This window comes from Quercus robur, chromosome 3 (assembly GCF_932294415.1).
Source record: "Quercus robur chromosome 3, dhQueRobu3.1, whole genome shotgun sequence".
Taxonomy (NCBI): domain Eukaryota; kingdom Viridiplantae; phylum Streptophyta; class Magnoliopsida; order Fagales; family Fagaceae; genus Quercus; species Quercus robur.
In genome coordinates, this window is record NC_065536.1 from 65175544 (window position 1) to 65193125 (window position 17582).

A 17582-nucleotide genomic window follows, 5' to 3' on the forward strand; every position below is an offset into this window, starting at 1 on the left:
GTTTTTTCCTCTGGCCACTAACAATTCCTACTAGCTCCCCTTGCCTATGGCCTTTTTCCATCGTCATCACTTCATTCATGAGCCTTTCATAAGCCATTCGTAGGGACCATGTATTAATTCCACATGCTTATCAATGGAAACCAACTTGCACGTTCATGTCCATGGGAACTTCACACTGCACCATTATTTAGAACCATTGGTAATACTCATTTGTGGGGCATTTTTCTGCCAAGATTATTTGTATGGGCTTTATGAGCTTGCTCAGTGTGATTCATATTTATGAGGGCTCCAAGTATGTGTGTCTCGTCCTTACTCCAATTGTGAAAGGGACTCATCATTCCTTCGTCTGCGAAAGAGACCTTAAACATCTTGCCACACACTACAATGGGCTCCAATGCCACCTGTTAAAGAGAGAACATTTGAATTAAATGATGTCCCTATATGTTATTTAAGTATCATAAACTATTCGATTTAAGGCTCTAAGGTGTAAATCTCCCAACAATATACGCTAACAAACATCATTTAATCCCCCTAAAAAAAAAAAAAAAAACAAAAACAAACAAACAAACATCTTCTAATTTGTTATCTAGTTCAATCTTCAACCATAGTGCCTGTTTGAACATTGAAAATACTAGTAAAAACAAGAGAGGGAGAGGAAAAGTCTTGAACAGTAACATAAGCTTCTAGGCCATGGGCTTAACAAATTCTTAAAAAAGGGACATAAGATTGTTCATTATTGATAAAATTTTGTCTTACTCTAATTTTTTGGCCTTGTGCATCATCAATTTCCCTTTCTTGCTTAATTTATGTAGTCTAACCATAAGGTGAGCCCACGTTCTTTCAAGTGATTGGAGGATAATAAAAAATGTCAAGCTCAAAATTTTTCAAATTTAAAGATTAGTTTGGTAAAATTGATATGCTTTGACTTTAAAACAAGATGTTATAAATCCATTCTTCATATAATAATAGGTTAAATGAAGTTGTTTTGAGTTTATTAGCATATTCATAAATCATAGCAATAATTCCAAATTGGTATGTATATAATATTTCGTTTGAGTTAACAAATTCAAACGATCAACATTAATATTTATAACTTTGATTATGACATCTTGACCTCCATAGAAGATAAGATAGTGTGATAGGTGACCCCTTTATCTATTGCCATTAGAGTCTCTGAGTTACTTTGCCAATCAAAACCAATGGTACTCCATAAAAGTATAAAACGTGTTTCATGTGAAAATCATTAATAGAAGTACAGCATGATAATTAGGTACTCAATTACACGTGACCATGAAAATAATACTTAATTTGTTTATCATAAACCTGTGAGTTGTTAGTTAATTCACATGTCTTTAAACTTTTAATGAGAGATTTAATAAGATTGAAAAAAACTCATTGACATCTTGATAAATTGATAAAAAGAAACCTATAAAATCAAATCCAACCTTATAAGAATGGTGGAATTTAGACAATGTCAAAAATCTCACGGGTTTCTTTGACCCCTCATAAAATGATAGGCTCCAATTCAATTCAATGTCTCTCCTTTTGAAGATGTGCTTAACTTTTCCTTTTATGTAGATACTTTGAAAATGAAAAATATGATTGTGTATAAACACTGAATTATTATCCAATGTAAAAAGGAGAAAATTTTAGTCTACATATATTAAGCTTCATCCGAAAAATTAACAATTATGAATTGACTAAAATGATGCCTGTGATCTTCATCTTTTCTTCTCTTTCTATTGTTAAATATTAGCATAGAGATGTGTTATATCATGTTGTGTATGCTAGAGTAGATGCGGAAGAGGAAGCATAAAGGAGGAACACTGAGAACACGAGGGTTACGTGGTTCAGCCTTACGGCCTACATCCACGGAGGAATCCCTTAAGGGCTACATCTTTATTATCTGAGAGTGTAGTACAATAACCTGTGTTACAATGAACCCTAACATGAGTATATATAGACGACTAAACCCTAGACTACTAGTACAAGCAGGACTGGGCTTGAGCCTATTACATTGGGCTAATATATGTTTAATATATATATCTCTAACACCCTCCCTCAAACTCAAGGCGGAAGCTCGATGAAGACTTGAGGTTGGATAAGGATGAGAAGATCACTTGGAGATGCCTTGAAGAATGCTTTTGAAGAAATCACAATGAAGAATGTGCCAAATGTCCAATTTTGGAGCTTCAAATGAAGAAACGGAGGCCAAAATCGGAATCTACGCGAAAAATTGAGCAAGATAGGCCCCTTAGGAAATTTTGACTTTTGGTCAAAAGTCAACGCAAAAAGTCAAAGTCAACTGGTCCAGAGTCAAAGTCAACAGTCAAAGTGCTCACGGGTCAGATCCGGGTGGTCCGGGTCGGGTCGGTCCGGTCAACGGCCAGCTAGGTGACGTGGTGCTGACGAGACGACACTGCTGACGTGGCTGATGACGTGTTGCTGACGTGGACTAGGGCTGACGTGGACGTGCTTGCATGTCTGTTGACGTGGATTAATGACGTCATCATATGACGTCAGATGACATCAGCAGCATTGTCAGCGCGTGGCAAGAGCGTGCACTGTTCACCGGCGCGTGAAGGAGCAACTAGAAACCCAGGTGGCGCGTGGTGGCGTGTGTAGCGTAGTATGAGCACCAGATTCTCAGGCCAAGTAGATCGGTGGGCGACAAGGCCGTCTTGGCGGCGCGTGTGACTGAGATCTAGCTTGGGTGTCGAGAATCTGCGGCGGCGCGTGTGAAAGTTCCAATAGCCATTGTCCGCGCGTGGTGGCGCGTGCGGCTGCCGTTGGAGGTCGGGTTCTTGGGTTTTGGTCACGATATGCCGTGGAGCACGTCTGTGGTGTTGGCTTCATCAGGCGAGGCTTGGATTTGCGCAGATCTGATAGGGAGAGGCACGGATTGCTTGGGCTTGAGGATTTGGACACAGTAGGGAACCATGGCAGCTGTGAAATGCTGTGGAGTCTAGATCCAGCAGACAAGCTTGTGTGACTTCTGTTGGCGGTGTGTGCACGTGAGAATCTTCTTTGTTTGCTAGAGATATTTGTTTGATGCCAAGAACGGAGTTTAGCTCTGATACCATGTTAAATATTAGCATAGAGATGTGTTATATCATGTTGTGTATGCTAGAGTAAATGCGGAAGAGGAAGCATAGAGGAGGAACACTGAGAACACGAGGGTTACGTGGTTCAGCCTTACGGCCTACATCCACGGAGGAATCCCTTAAGGGCTACATCTTTATTATCTGAGAGTGTAGTACAATAACCTGTGTTACAATGAACCCTAACATGAGTATATATAGGCGACTAAACCCTAGACTACTAATACAAGCAGGACTGGGCTTGAGCCTATTACATTGGGCTAATATATGTTTAATATATATATCTCTAACACTTATAAAATATCAAACACTCAAATTTGTAGACTTATTTTACATAAGATGGAGGGAAAAAGTGTGAGTTTTTAGTGTCTAAGTATCATAGCAAAAGTTAGAATTTTTTTAAGGCTACAATACTTTTTAACCCCTTTGGTATGGAATTATGGATCCCTTAACTATGAAACTTATAATTTACACTATCGAATATTACAATCTGTTAGCACTTGTCATTAACCATCCCAAAATGTGGTCATCTTTGGTCAGGTTAACGGAAACAATGGAAGACTATAATAGAAGATGATTGCATGTTGACATTGTTATAATAGTTGTGGATTATGAGTTTTAGCTAAATCAATCGGAAATGTCTTTTGTCATCAAATAAGAAACATGAAAACAAATCTCTCAAAAGGAAATTAATTGTTGTTTAGACAGGATGGTAAAACACAATCATCATAAAATGGATACAAAAGTTCATTTAATTTTTTTTTTTTTTTAAATAAGAGTTTAAATTATAAGTTTCTACAATTGAGATAGTAATCCTAAACTTGGAGGACATAAAATATAAGCAAAAATATACTTTACATCCTATGACTTTGATCAATCACCATTTTAGTCCATTAACTTTAATGTCACAATCACTTTAGTCCTTCAGTTCATTGCCGTTAAAAAGTTTTTGTCAACTCCCTTAAGAGTTAAAAAAATTTGATTTCTCATATTTTATTAATTTATTTAAACAAAAAAAAATCATCTTTTAAATTAGCAAATTAAAATGACAAATGTTCAAATTTAATGGAGTAAAATAAAAACTTTTAAACTTCCTTTTTTGAGGGGAAAAAAAACTTTTAAACTTAGTGGATTAAATTGACACTTGATTAAAGTTATAAGATGTAAGGTGTATTCTTGTTTAAAATATATTTAGGCATGAGAAAAGTATAATTTTTTGCCATAAGTTTGTGGTTTTTTTTTTTTTTTTTTTGGGAGTCATTTACATTTCAAAATTTTCATTTTGGTACTTTTTGTTTGATTCTACTTTCATATTGATCACATCTCATTTTTGTTAGTAATCAACTACAAGTGCCAAATAAATAGCATCCTATAAGCTGTCACAAAATTAAACATAAATGGTCAAAATAATAATTTTAAAACAAGGATCAAATAGAGATAACACCAAAAGATTAAAGTTTTCTTTGTCTTTCTCTATCATCGGCTGGGCATTACATTTAAAATAGAAAAAAAAAAAGTTTCTCTTCAAATTGCTTCGTATGTCTATTATTGAGTGTAAGTTTTGAAAATCTAATAGTTAGATTATATGTTCTTTTTATATACTCTATACATGCAAAATTTCAAGAAAATCAAAAATCAATTGTTATATTATCAATTAAATGTTCAAGTTTTGAAAATTTCAAGTTTTTGTGTTATAAAATTATGCATAAAAAATAAATTTATTAATCAAATAGTAAATAACATATGATTTGAACGAAATTTGACATATATATTAAAAATATAAAAAATATTTACTTTATTAAATTTTCAAAATTTACCCTTAATAAAAAAAAAAATATGAAATATGAAGTATTTAGGATTTCTTTTCGAAAAATATTGTTTTTTAAAATATGAAAAATAAAAAATCACGTGCATCAACTCAAAAAAAAAATAATAATAATAATAACAAATTGCTTTTGGTCTAGTTAATTAAACGCTCCTCTGACCAAAGATTTGCGCAAAGCAAACAGTAAAAAAGCTCAGAAGTCAGAACCCAATGGAGGGAGAGAAGCAAGAAATTCAACATACCAAGCCAATCCGTTGCATCGTCAAACTGGGTATGTCTTTTTTCATTTTCTTTGATATAAAAATCCCATCTTTTTTTGTTTTCTTCTCTAAAACAGTAACAAAAATTTAAATCACTTGTAAATTGGTAAACTTTGATATTTTACACTACAGCTCCTGTTGCTTTTTCCAACTTTTTTTTTTAAATTTTTTGATAAACTTTTCCAACTTTATATTATCACATTTAATTTCTTGATCGTTTATTAGCTTTTACCAAGAAACCCAGAAAGCTAGCTTGGGCAAACATGTTTGTACAAGTCCTTTGGCAATAACAGATTATAGGGTGTCTATTATTAAAACTGTGTTTCACCCATGTTTAAATACCCAGCAAGTTAGAGACTTTGATGTGAAATGAGCAAAGAATGTCATGCAATGTAATTTACGGTTAAATATATTTAGAGGATAGCCAAAAGGAATAAGAAAAGAATTGTTATGTACTTTTTCTCTATAACCTTAACCAAGTTTATTAGTTATTACACTTAATTGTGTTTACCTTAATTGTTGTTTATTAGTTTTACCAAGAAGCCAGAATGCTGCTTGAGCAAACAATGTTTATACAAGTTCATTGGCAGTACTAAAATTAATGGGTTCCTATTAAATTTCATTTCAACCCATGTTTAAAATTAATCCATGCTTTAATACCAAGAAAGTTTGAGGCTTCCATGTAAAATGAGCAAATAAATGTCATGCAAAATTGACTATATGGTTAATTATTTTTTGAGGATATACAAATGGAATACAAAAATAATTCTTAGGAGCAAACTATTAAGAAATGTGCTTTGTGTTGTGAAGGAGGTGCGGCAATTACTTGCAAAAATGAACTTGAGAAGATAAATGAAGAAAACCTTGACATAGTGTCTTCTCAGCTGAGGCAAGCAATGATGCCGGGGCGGTCTCCTTCTATGAAGGTTCTTGGGATGGATTGGAGCAAGAGACATGGGGAATCAGAGGTTTCGTGTAACATAGATGATTTTGTACACAATGCTAATGTAGATTCTAGTCGTTTTGTTGTCGTTCATGGGGCAGGTCAGTAACATGGATCCATTCATGAATTGGGAAATGATTCTTGATGATAAGCATTTAAGACACTGAATTGAAATATGATTATGATGCTAATTAATAGCGTTGCATAAACAATGAGAATGATGCTTTTGGGTATAAAAAACATGGTCATTTTCTTTATACTGCAGGACAATTTCCCTGTATTCTTTCAGGATTTGATGCTTTGAAGTTGTTTATATAGTTTTTATAAAGTATGCGGCAGTTCAATTTATAATCTATAATGGGGGTTTAGGTTCTTTTGGTCACTTTCAAGCCAGTAAATCTGGGGTTCATAAAGGAGGATTGGACCAATCTCTTGTCAAGGCTGGTTTTGTCGCTACACGAATTTCTGTAAGATGAACTGATTTTTTGTATTTGTTATTTCTTGATTTTTTTATTTCTTAGCTTTTGATTTCGGCAATTGTGTAGAACTTTTCTGCACTTTAGTCGGTTGATTTTGTGAAGATGGATTGGATATATTTTTAGAATGATAGAAGTAAGTTGAAAAGAATTGGGCAACTGAGTATAGTTGATATGGATGCTAATTTATATAAAACTTGAAATTTTGTACCCTTGCACCCTTCCTTGTATCTACCAGAACTGTTTCACCTGATTAAGGTTTTTGTTAACCCTGTTTAGATGACATATCGTTTGGAGAATTTTTATGTATGGAGTTGTTTGAGTCCTTGATTAATTGGGCTACCATGATTGCAGTTCAACAATCAACATTAGGTAAGAGAGATGCCCAAAAAAAAAAAAAATTGGTTGCCTTTTGAAGTATGATGCTGTATTTCATGTCAACCTACTATAGTTTATTTGAGCCCTTGTTTCTCTTGGCCTGATTTTGTTTTGGAATTAGTACAAAAGTTATATGGCAGCCAAATCTCAGATACTAAGAAGATGTTGACCAACAAAAAAGATTCTCCACCTTCATTAATCTACACTTATTTGGTGTTCAATTATATAAAATTAGGCAATTGTGATGTCAGAATTCTCTGCTTAGATCCTTTACTTCAACAATTAGTTGGTCTACTATATAGAATATTGGTGAACAAGGATCTTTTCCTTTACCTTATTTATCCTTTTCTTTGTTTTGTTTCCATTTTTTTTTTCAGGTTACAACCCTCAATCTTGAAGTTGTTAGAGCATTAGCCAGAGGTACTAATTTAGTTGTTACAATTCGACTTTTATGCATGTTTTCTCCTAACTCTACTTATCCAAAAAAAAAAAAAAAAGTTTTCTCTTAGTTCTATATTTTATATATTGCATATCTTCCTCTTCATCAAGTCTAGGTCTGTAATGCAAGTCAACGTTTGTGTATCAAATGTGAAAGAATGCTGTACATATTTCTTTATAAGCATACTTTGGTCCTGACAATTTTATCATAACCAAGTAAACAATTTGACAAACCATGTCACCAGCTTCCATGAAGTTCTTATTGCAAAGTTATTGGGGTTGAGAATTTGCCAACTTGTGATAGTTTCTTGTTGCCTCATTATTTGTAATTCTCTTTTTCTTGCAATCTTTTGTTCATGCTTGATATTATTTTTTGAAGGAAGATAATTTGGTAAAATTTGCGTTGATAGAGAATACAAATATTACAATTTCAGCAGACATTTGAATTTTTGTGAGAATGCTATCTTATTATTATGTTAGACAACCCAATTTTCTGCCTTGCATGTCTTTTAGAAATGGGAAGTAAAGCAATTACCCTTAGCAAAGTTTCGTCTTTTCTTGCAGAGGGTATTCCTTCAATTGGAATGTCTCCATTTTCATGTGGCTGGTCAACCAAAGAGAAAAATGTTAGGAGCCTCCAGAAAGACTGTTGTTTCACTATATGCACCAATAATGGAGGCTTGTTTTTTTATTCTTTCATTTCTGGAGATGCTGTCTCCTCTTCCTAAGTTTGAACTCTCATATCTCTTACAGATAGCCTCAGCAGATTTGGCTGCGGTGGATAAGGCCGTTGACTCTGGTTTCATACCTGTAAGTTTGAATTGTTTGATCTATGATAATAATACTTCAAAGCTTGAAATTATAATAAGTCCTGTTCTCTTGAACATCATCTTTTCTAGGCAAAGTTAACAATCATCTGTATTGAGTAGCAACTGGTTAAATTTATCACCACACACTCAGGTGCTTTACCTTGTTCGTCCAGTAAATAACCGTCTTAAACATCAGCTATACTCAAAAGCTTAAGCCACTAAAAGGGAGTTTTCTGAATATAATTTAACTTTCTGAAAACCTTTTTGTTGAGTAAGTAAAAAAATTATCTCATTATTAGTTCTTAGTTAGGAAGATCATTAGATAAATAGATGAAGATTACTGAAGGTGTAGAATCATATAATTTTTAGATAAAGGAAGTGGCCTATGTCATACAGAGAGGATCATTCTTTTGCAACTAGTAGTAAATGTTTTAGCCACTAAAGATGTTTATTCTTATCTGCCTTCTAGGTTCTGCATGGAGATGCAGTGCTTGATAAATTACAGGTTTGGTCCCTGTGAGACATGTTTATCACCTTTGTTAGTTATTAATTGTTAATAACCTCATTCATTTACTTTATAAAATCAGGGCTGCAGCATATTGAGTGGAGATGTTATCATACGTCATCTTGCAGCGCACTTAAAGCCTGAATATGTTGTTTTTCTTGTATCCACTAATTTTTATAAGTTCTTTTCATGCTTAGAATACTATAAACATAAGATTCTTTTATTCATTCTAGCAAAATTAGAATCAGATGGCTTGCGGATGGGTCTTCAGTGTTTTTACCTGATAAATGTTATTGAAAGTGAATGGCTTTTACAATCCTTTTTACTATCTTGTCTCTTAATCAAAGCTCCAAAGCACTGATGAAAGCTGCCTTCATTTGTCATGTATAAATTTCAGTGAAACAATTAAGGGCGATGACCTGGTTTTTGAGGGGAAAATAATAATTGGCTAAAATACTTTAAACATCCTAAGTTTGGGGTTCCTTCTAAATCAGTCAATTGAGTATGAAAACCTGTAATTACTGTGTTAAGTATTACAATAATGTGAACATGCCCCTTCCATCAACATCTCTTAGGATCTTGTTATTTACCCATCCATAAATGACATTGTTTTGGATAGAAAAAAAAAAATTTTGATGTTGCTTTTAGGTAATGACGAAAATGTGATGTGACACACCATAACGGAAAAGGGCATATTGACATTATTGTAATAGTTGAGGGTTGAAATTGCAAATTTTGAAAGTCAAAGAACCAAGTTTGAACTTTGAAGTGACCCCAAAGTTAAGGGATGTATAGCGCATTTTAGCCTAAGTAATTTGTTTCTGTTACTAAATGGATTATTGGAATTATTTATTATGTTATATTAAGAACACGAATATAACTTTTATGACATTATGTATCAATATATGTATGGGAAGTTGGTTTTCCCTATATTCACATTTGATGCATCTTATACTTAGCTAGAGTTAAATTACCTCTCTGATTGATATGTATCAAATGACATTCTATGCTGTTATCCAATTAATGTGGATTAAAGACAGATGTTTTCGGTGTATATGACCGTCCACCGACAGAACCTAATGCAGTACTCTTGAGGGAGATCGGTGAGTACTTGTTAAAAAACATTGATCTTATACATGCATGGTATCTTAACGGGTTCAGTTGGCTTGTTAAATGTTGACTGAATGAGCATGGCAAATTTTCCCATTCTGGCAGCTGTTGGCAAAGATGGGAAGTGGTCTGTTGTGAACCAGAGCTTCAGAACATGGATAAGCAAGGTTAGTGAGAAAATAATTGAGATGTTTTATCTCTGCTTTACATGACAATATAGAGGTCCATTGTTTTATAGTGACAGTTTATAGGGGGTACATCTGCTTTGCCACATGTTTTTACTATCAGCTTATAGGATTTTCAAGGAATTTTCTTCTTCCATCTACAGTGATAGCAGCATCAACATAAAACTAGATGAATCAAACTGGTTTTCATTGCATGTACAAACTTTCACTATGTTTCAGTATTGGATTTTGCTTCAGCAGTTCAGCATGACTCTTCTGATGGAATGTTAAAACTATAGCTTTAAATGCTGGTTGCGTCTACATGCTTTTATGCCTAGCTCAACATAAATGGGTAAACTGGGGAGATTCAAACAATGGTAGTATATATATTTACATTTAAAAAAAAAAAAAAAAATCCTTTCTATGCTGTGTTTGTTGATATAATGGTGGATTTAGATTTACAAATATTGAGAAAAGCTGAGAATCTAGTGAAGCTACTCCTTGTGTTAACTTAAACTGGGGAGATTCAAACAATGGGTGTATATATATTTACATTTAAAAAAAATATTCTCTGTGCTGTGTTTGTTGATATAATGGTGGATTTAGATATTCAAATATTGAGAAAAGCTGAGCATCTTGTAAAGTTACTCCTTTTTGTTAACTTATCTTTGGAAACATAGGATTTTAAACAGGCATAAGAATATGGATCTGCGGTTTTAGACCAGAGCTCCAAAATTTAATAGATTTTTTCTCATATTCTGTCAACAGTTCAAACAACTGTAGCTGCTCATGATACAACTGGGGGTATGGAGACCAAAATAGCAGAAGCTGCAATGATTGCAAGACTTGGAATTGACGTTTACATTGTGAAAGTAACGACTCCTTTGTTACAATTTTACTTAATCTTTTTCAATTTATGTTTTGAGAGCTTGTAGTGATTAAGATTAGGCTGGATGCAGGCAGCCACAAGCCACGCATTAAGGGCCTTAAGCGGAGAACTGAGAGACAACATACCTGATGATTGGTTGGGGACAGTCATCCGATTCGTGAGCTGAGATTGGCAGCCAAGACCACCTTGTATAATGTTGTAACATTCTGATCAGCCATTCTTTTACACTATGATATGAATGTGTCAGAAAATCTAGACCCTCAAATTGATTTGAGTTTGAAATTGTTTTAGCACAGGTGCCCATTGATAACCCTGGAAATGCTTGCAAATTGAAATTTGTAATCTCTTAACATTCAATGTTTTCAGCCCTCAGTGGAAAACTGACATTCATGCAGGGCTTGATATTATCCTGTGGTCTATTTTGCTTGCCAGAGGGTTTACTATTTGCGCCATGTTACAATTGCCAATTGAGGCAGTGTGTTTCTTTAGAGTTGTACTCCAATTTTATCCTCCAAGACTCATTTGGCCTTGTTGTTCATTCTGTTGTAAGAGGGCTCCAAGCCAGAAACAGTAAATTCTATGCAAGGAAAATCCAATTCAGCAATGGCTTATTTTGAAAATAGTTTGTTTTTAACCGATAGATAATACATTTATGAGGATACACCAGATGCACAAATTACTTGTGCATGCTGTGCAATCACACTTGCATAAACAAATCATATCAAAAATACAGTTTACCGTTCCTCCTTGGATTCTATTCCCATTATCTTGTTTCTTTCACACAAATGTGTTATTTATAAACTGTTTCTTTCACACAAATGTGTGATTTTATAAACTGAAAATGTGATGTAAAATCATGTTTTCAGTTATAAAAACTCATGCATAACATGTACAAGTCTTTTTTCCTATTCCCTAATATAGGCATCCTCTCTCTCTCACAATGTGTGGATCCCATACTTGTGTGAAATCTACGCTGAAAAGCGACTGATGCACATGTTAAAAGCATGAGATACCTTCTCTCTCACATGTACATCCCAAACGGTTATAAAATTTACACTATGAGGGACAATACAATAATATTTATATGAGAGATGATATATTTATACATTTATCAAATGTATGAGATACCTGTTACACACAAAGAAGTTATTCACCAATACAATATTTTCCCTTAAACCAAAACAACATGTTCATTTTTTTTTAATTACAGTAAAAGGTCCAAAATGGATGGATCCTTGGATCCACTGAAAGCGAGTGCAGAATGGGGTTTTTAAAAAATATAAGATACGTGTTATTAAGGGGTGACAAAATCAAAAGGCCACCTTAAAGCCTAAAGCAAAAACATTCATCCATCCATTTCTGTACATATTCGCTCAGTCTAAAAGCACAAAAATAGTATAAACATTTTCAGCATAGATAAATTCAAAGGCAATTAAGAAAAAAACCACAATTATGAGAACCAGTCTATTTGAATTTGAAGAACTTTAAATGGCAACTTGGAAACAACATGAGGCTCTAAGAAGTGTATATACAGTCTTTGCTGGAATATATAACTTCTCCACACCAAGACCCAGGAAATGGTTCGGTACTAATCAAACAGAAGGAAATAGTGATTATAAAAACCTAATTCATAATGGCAAAGTCTAGTGATAGGTTGAGGCCACATTTCAACAAGAACATTTCTGAAATAAGTGACCCCTAAAGTAAGCTACTATTACGTGGTTCTGTTTAAAGTCCCGGTCTTGAAGCATTCCCTATTCATGAAGGACAATTACTTGGGGCCAATGTCTTTAAGGCCACAGATCTGCTCTTCTCCCATAGCAGACATCACTGAAACAACCAAATCTTTTCCATCATCAAATCCATCCTTGATCTGCATGATAGAATCCAAATAATCCATTAGGAAAGAGAAGTGCCAACAACTTTTTTGAAACATATTTCATAGAATCTATTATAGATTGCCTAATATTTGCCAAGTAACAAAATTTTTTGATCAGTACAAAATTCTAATGCCAAGCTGAAGCTGAAGACATTAGACATTAGAAATTTTTTTTTTTTTTTTGGTAGAAAGGAACTTCATTAACGAAAAGAACTAAGGGGAACAAGGCAGATCAGAAGTGTATCTGCTATGGTACATACCAGCTCTATCAGAGCTTAACAAATCCAACATACCCACAGGCGGGTCATGAAATAAAACAAAAGAGCTATCCTGTTGAGATCCTAACCGAGCCAAAAAATCAGCACAAGTATTGGCCTCACGAAAACAATGTCTGATTCAGAATTGGCCAATCTGAGATATCAAATGTTTGCAATCATCAAGGAGAGGCAATGCACAAATGTTAGCACTCGAAGAATTAGAGAGAAGCTGAACAACAGACATTAGAAATTAGAACAATAGAACTATAGCATCATTCACTTTTACTCTTCTAAATAAACCAGAGACCAAGGGCACCTTTAACGTTAATTCAAGTACAAATTTATGATGCTTTAACCTTATAATGCTTGCATTCCTAATATTGTCTATAGCCCATAGTGTATTAGTTTTCTTCCCAAACTGCATCAAGATGTAAAATGTGACAGGCTTTTATTTGTCAATACACTTATGAGTTCCATTCATGTTGTGAACAAGCGTATTGAAGCCATGTTTTAATAGTGCAGTGTGTCACTGTCAACGGATGGAAATAGAAGGAGATGATTCCAAGGAGGTGTCTTTGGAGCTATAAACTTTCTATTATGAGTATATATCAATAAACAGATATAGACAAAGGAGTCAATAAATCTAAATATGTACCCCCACATTTTTTACTTATTCATCTTGCAATGTTTTCATATGACAATTAAAAGACCTATTACAGAAAACTTTTCAGTGATTTTTTTTTTTTTTTTAATGGGGTACCTTGTAACAAGCAGAGATTATGTTCCTTTCTCATATAGCTACATTACAACTGAGCTGGCAATAGCTAAAAAATGTAAAACAACCTCAAGCAGGACCTGTTACAATTCACAAAGTAAGACCTTGATGCAGCACACCTAAGAATAGGTATATGAGAAAAACTTTAAAAACAAAAGACTTTTTAAATAAAAAAATTTCTTTGCTAGTTATGAACGGGCTTATTTTGACAAATTATGTATAATGCATGACAAGCCATCCTCACTTGATAAAAATTCTTCTCCTCAACTATTCTTGTAAAATAAAAGGAAACAAAATGGAAGATAATATATGCCCCAAAGAAACAACTAAGAAAAGACAGAATAAGGAATTATATCCTAATATGCAACAAGAGTGCGAAGCAGAACTGCTCTAGCATTTTAGTATTACATAATCTTGATTACTAGTCTAATGTGAATATGACGGTAGAACAGAATAGCATTCATCTCAGCATAGAATAAGGCTGCCAAGAAAACAATGAAGCAGCAAACAAAATAAGATGCTACATCCCTTTTTCCTTCATCAAAATATAGTTAGTACATTCTGACATAGGACAACCACACTAACAATAGAACAAAAGATAAACCCTAGGAGTCAGCACCTAAGGACTGCTTGGAGTCAGCACCAAGCAAACTGGAGTCAGCACCAATGAAAGAAAACACACGTTTTTTTAATAATTCTCAAAATTGTCTTACAATAATCCGAAAAAGTGTTTAAATAGCTAACAATAAAAAATGCATAAAGAAACCCTAATTATTAAATGCTCAGGCTTGCTTAGTCTCAAGCCCAATAACTAATAGGTTCCATCCATAAGGCTACAGGTTGGGCCGTCTTCTTTTTGCTCTTCCTCCTATACGTGATTGTAATTGGAGGCTTGTACCTTGTGTCCGCACCAACTCCCCCCGGGTGAGAAGAACTCGACCCTGTCGAGTGGAAATCTGAAGAACTCTGATAGTACTCCAGCAAGTCAGGATCCAGTCACAGTAGCTCATCTTAAGTAATCCATGTGCAATCAGAATTTGGTTGCCCTTGCCACTGAACTAAGAAACGGTGAACTCCTCCATCCCTGGTACAAACAATCTGCTCATCTAAAATAACATCAATAGATTCTTTATGTACATAGGGCAAATTTAAGGGTATAGGGGTGGGAATAGGGGCATCAATAGGATTAGGCAAAGACTCATCAAAGGGGATATCAGGAATAGCTGTGGGGCTTTTATATCAACTAGATCCTCAATATTAAAGGAGGAGCTAATACCATAATCATGAGGAAGGTCAATGACATATGCATTTGGGCCCATTCGTTTCAATACCTTGAATGGTCTGGCACTACGAGCCTGCAATTTCTTAATGGTCCCAGAGGGAAACCGTTCAAATCGAATCCGAGTCATGACATAATCCCCTACCTGAAACTCTACATGACACCTATGAGTGTCAGCATGAATTTTATATTGAGAATTACTTACCTGAATTTTTTTGCGAATCTCATTATGCAAATTATGAATATGTCGTGCAAATGCCTCAGCAGACTCAAAAATCCTAAAATGTGGGGACATGGGCAAAAGATCTAAGGGCTTCCTAGGTGTATATCCATGCACAACCTCAAAAGGACTAGCACTTATAGACCTATTGACAGAGCTATTATATGCAAGTTGGGCTACAAGAAGAATTGAATCCCAATTCCGATTGACTTCACCCATTAGACACCGAAGGAGGTTGCCTAGACTACGATTAACCACCTCAGTTTGACCATCAGTTTGAGGATGAAATGCAGTGGAAAATTTCAATTTGGTGCCCACTAAATGCCACAAGGTCTTCCAAAAATAACTCATGAAGCGAACATCCCTATCAGACACTATGGTTTTGGGAAGACCATAAAGTTTGACAATCTCATCAAAGTAGAGCTTTGCGATCTTAGAAGCATCAGAGGTCTTAGAACATCGTAGGAAATGGGCCATCTTGGAGAAACGATCAACAACTACTAGAATGGAATCGTGCTTCCTTAAGGTGCGGGGCAAACCTAACACAAAATCCATACTCACATCCTGCCACGGGCGATCTGGCACAAGTAGAGGTGTGTATAGACTAGTGTTTTGCTTGCGATGTTTGGCTAGTTGACATGTACGACATTGACCAACTATCTTGGCAACGCCCCTCTTAAGACCAGGCTAATAGAATTGACGTTCCACTTCCTCAATTGTCTTGTCTCGGCCAAAATGACCTGCAATGTCGCCCGCATGTATCTCCCAAACTAGGAAATCTCTCACTGAAGACCGAGGGATACATAACTTGTTGGCCTTGAACAAGTAACCATCTTGAAGGGTATAATCATCTAGGATTGGCCGTGGGGCATTACTTAGGCTACTGTAGAGCTCCCCAAAATCTGGGCATGACTCATAATCATCCTTGAGTCGTTCAAACCCAGTAACCTTAACACTCATGATGGATAGCAAAGACACCCTTCGACTTAGTGCATCAATAGCTTTATTCTCAACTCCCACCCTATGCTTCACTACAAAGTGGTAGCGTTGCAGAAATTCAACCCAACTACCGTGCCTAAAATTCAGCTTCTTTTGGGAATGGAGATAGCGCAAAACTTCATGATCAAAGTAGATAACAAATTCTCGAGACAACAGTTAATGGCGCCAATGCCAAAGAGCTTGAATAATGGCATACAACTCTTTGTTATATGTGGAGTACTTTTACTTAACGTCATTCAACTTCTCACTAAAATAAGCAATGGGTGACGCTCCTGACTAAGTACTCCCCCTATACCAATACCTGAGACATCACATTCCACTTCAAAAGGCTTGGTAAAATTAGGGAGACGCATGACAGGTGCCTCAATTATCTTTTGCTTTACCTCATTGAAAGCCTTAGCAGCAGCTTTAGTCCAAATAAACTTCGTCGGTGATGGGGGACATAATGGTACTAAACCCCTTGAAGAATTGGCGATAAAAGGAAGTGAGCCCCTGAAAGCTTCGAATTTCATAGATATTTTTGGGCTCGGGCCACTCCACAATCGCTTGAACCTTTTAGGGGTCGGCAGAAACTCCCTTAAAGGATACTATGAAACCTAGGAAGACGACTCTATTGGTGAAGAAAGAACACTTCTTGAGGTTGCCATATAAACTCTCCTTCCTAAGGGTAGTACAAACTTGAGTTAGGTGATCTAAGTGTTGCTCCCTAGACTTACTATAGATAAGAATGTCATCAAAGTACACAACCAAGAATCTCCCCATAAAAGGCTTGAGCACTTGAGTCATCACTCTTATAAAGGTACTAGGAGCATTGGACAATCCAAAAGGCATTACCATCCACTCATATAAACCATCATTCGTCTTGAAGGCAGTTTTCCACTCATCACCTGAACGAACCCTAATTTGATGATAGCCACTTTTTAAGTCTATCTTGGAGAAGATCGTTGCACCAGCCATCATACATGTCATCCAACCGAGGGATAGGAAAATGATATTTCACAGTGATCTTGTTGATGGCACAACTATCAACACACATCCTCCAAGTTCCATTTTTTTTTTTTTTTGGAGTTAAGAGTGCAGGGACTGCACAAGGACTCATGCTTTCACGTACAAAACCCTTCCTAAGTAGTTCTTCTACTTGCCTTTGCAACTTGGCATGCTCTGCAGGGCTCATCCTATAATGAGGCAAGTTAGGTAGGGTCGCTCTAAGCACAAAATCTATAGCGTGTTGTATGTCATGCATGGGCGGTAAATGATTGGGGAGTTCCTTAGGGA

At 35.3% G+C, this 17582-nt stretch overlaps 1 protein-coding gene and 1 pseudogene across 1 annotated transcript; one reads left to right on the top strand and one right to left on the bottom strand.

The window, feature by feature from the left end:
* The first annotated feature begins 5066 nt into the window (after window positions 1-5066).
* LOC126718931 (isopentenyl phosphate kinase-like) lies at window positions 5067-11502 on the top strand (annotated as a pseudogene).
* Window positions 11503-12669: 1167 nt separating this feature from the next.
* LOC126719944 (transposon Ty3-I Gag-Pol polyprotein) lies at window positions 12670-15863 on the bottom strand. Its single transcript, XM_050422442.1, has 3 exons — window positions 15294-15863; window positions 15141-15233; window positions 12670-12771 (listed from the first exon to the last, which is right to left on the bottom strand). The coding sequence occupies exons 1-3, from the start codon at window positions 15861-15863 to the stop codon at window positions 12670-12672; spliced, it is 765 nt and encodes a 254-aa protein (XP_050278399.1).
* Between the last annotated feature and the right edge of the window lie 1719 nt (window positions 15864-17582).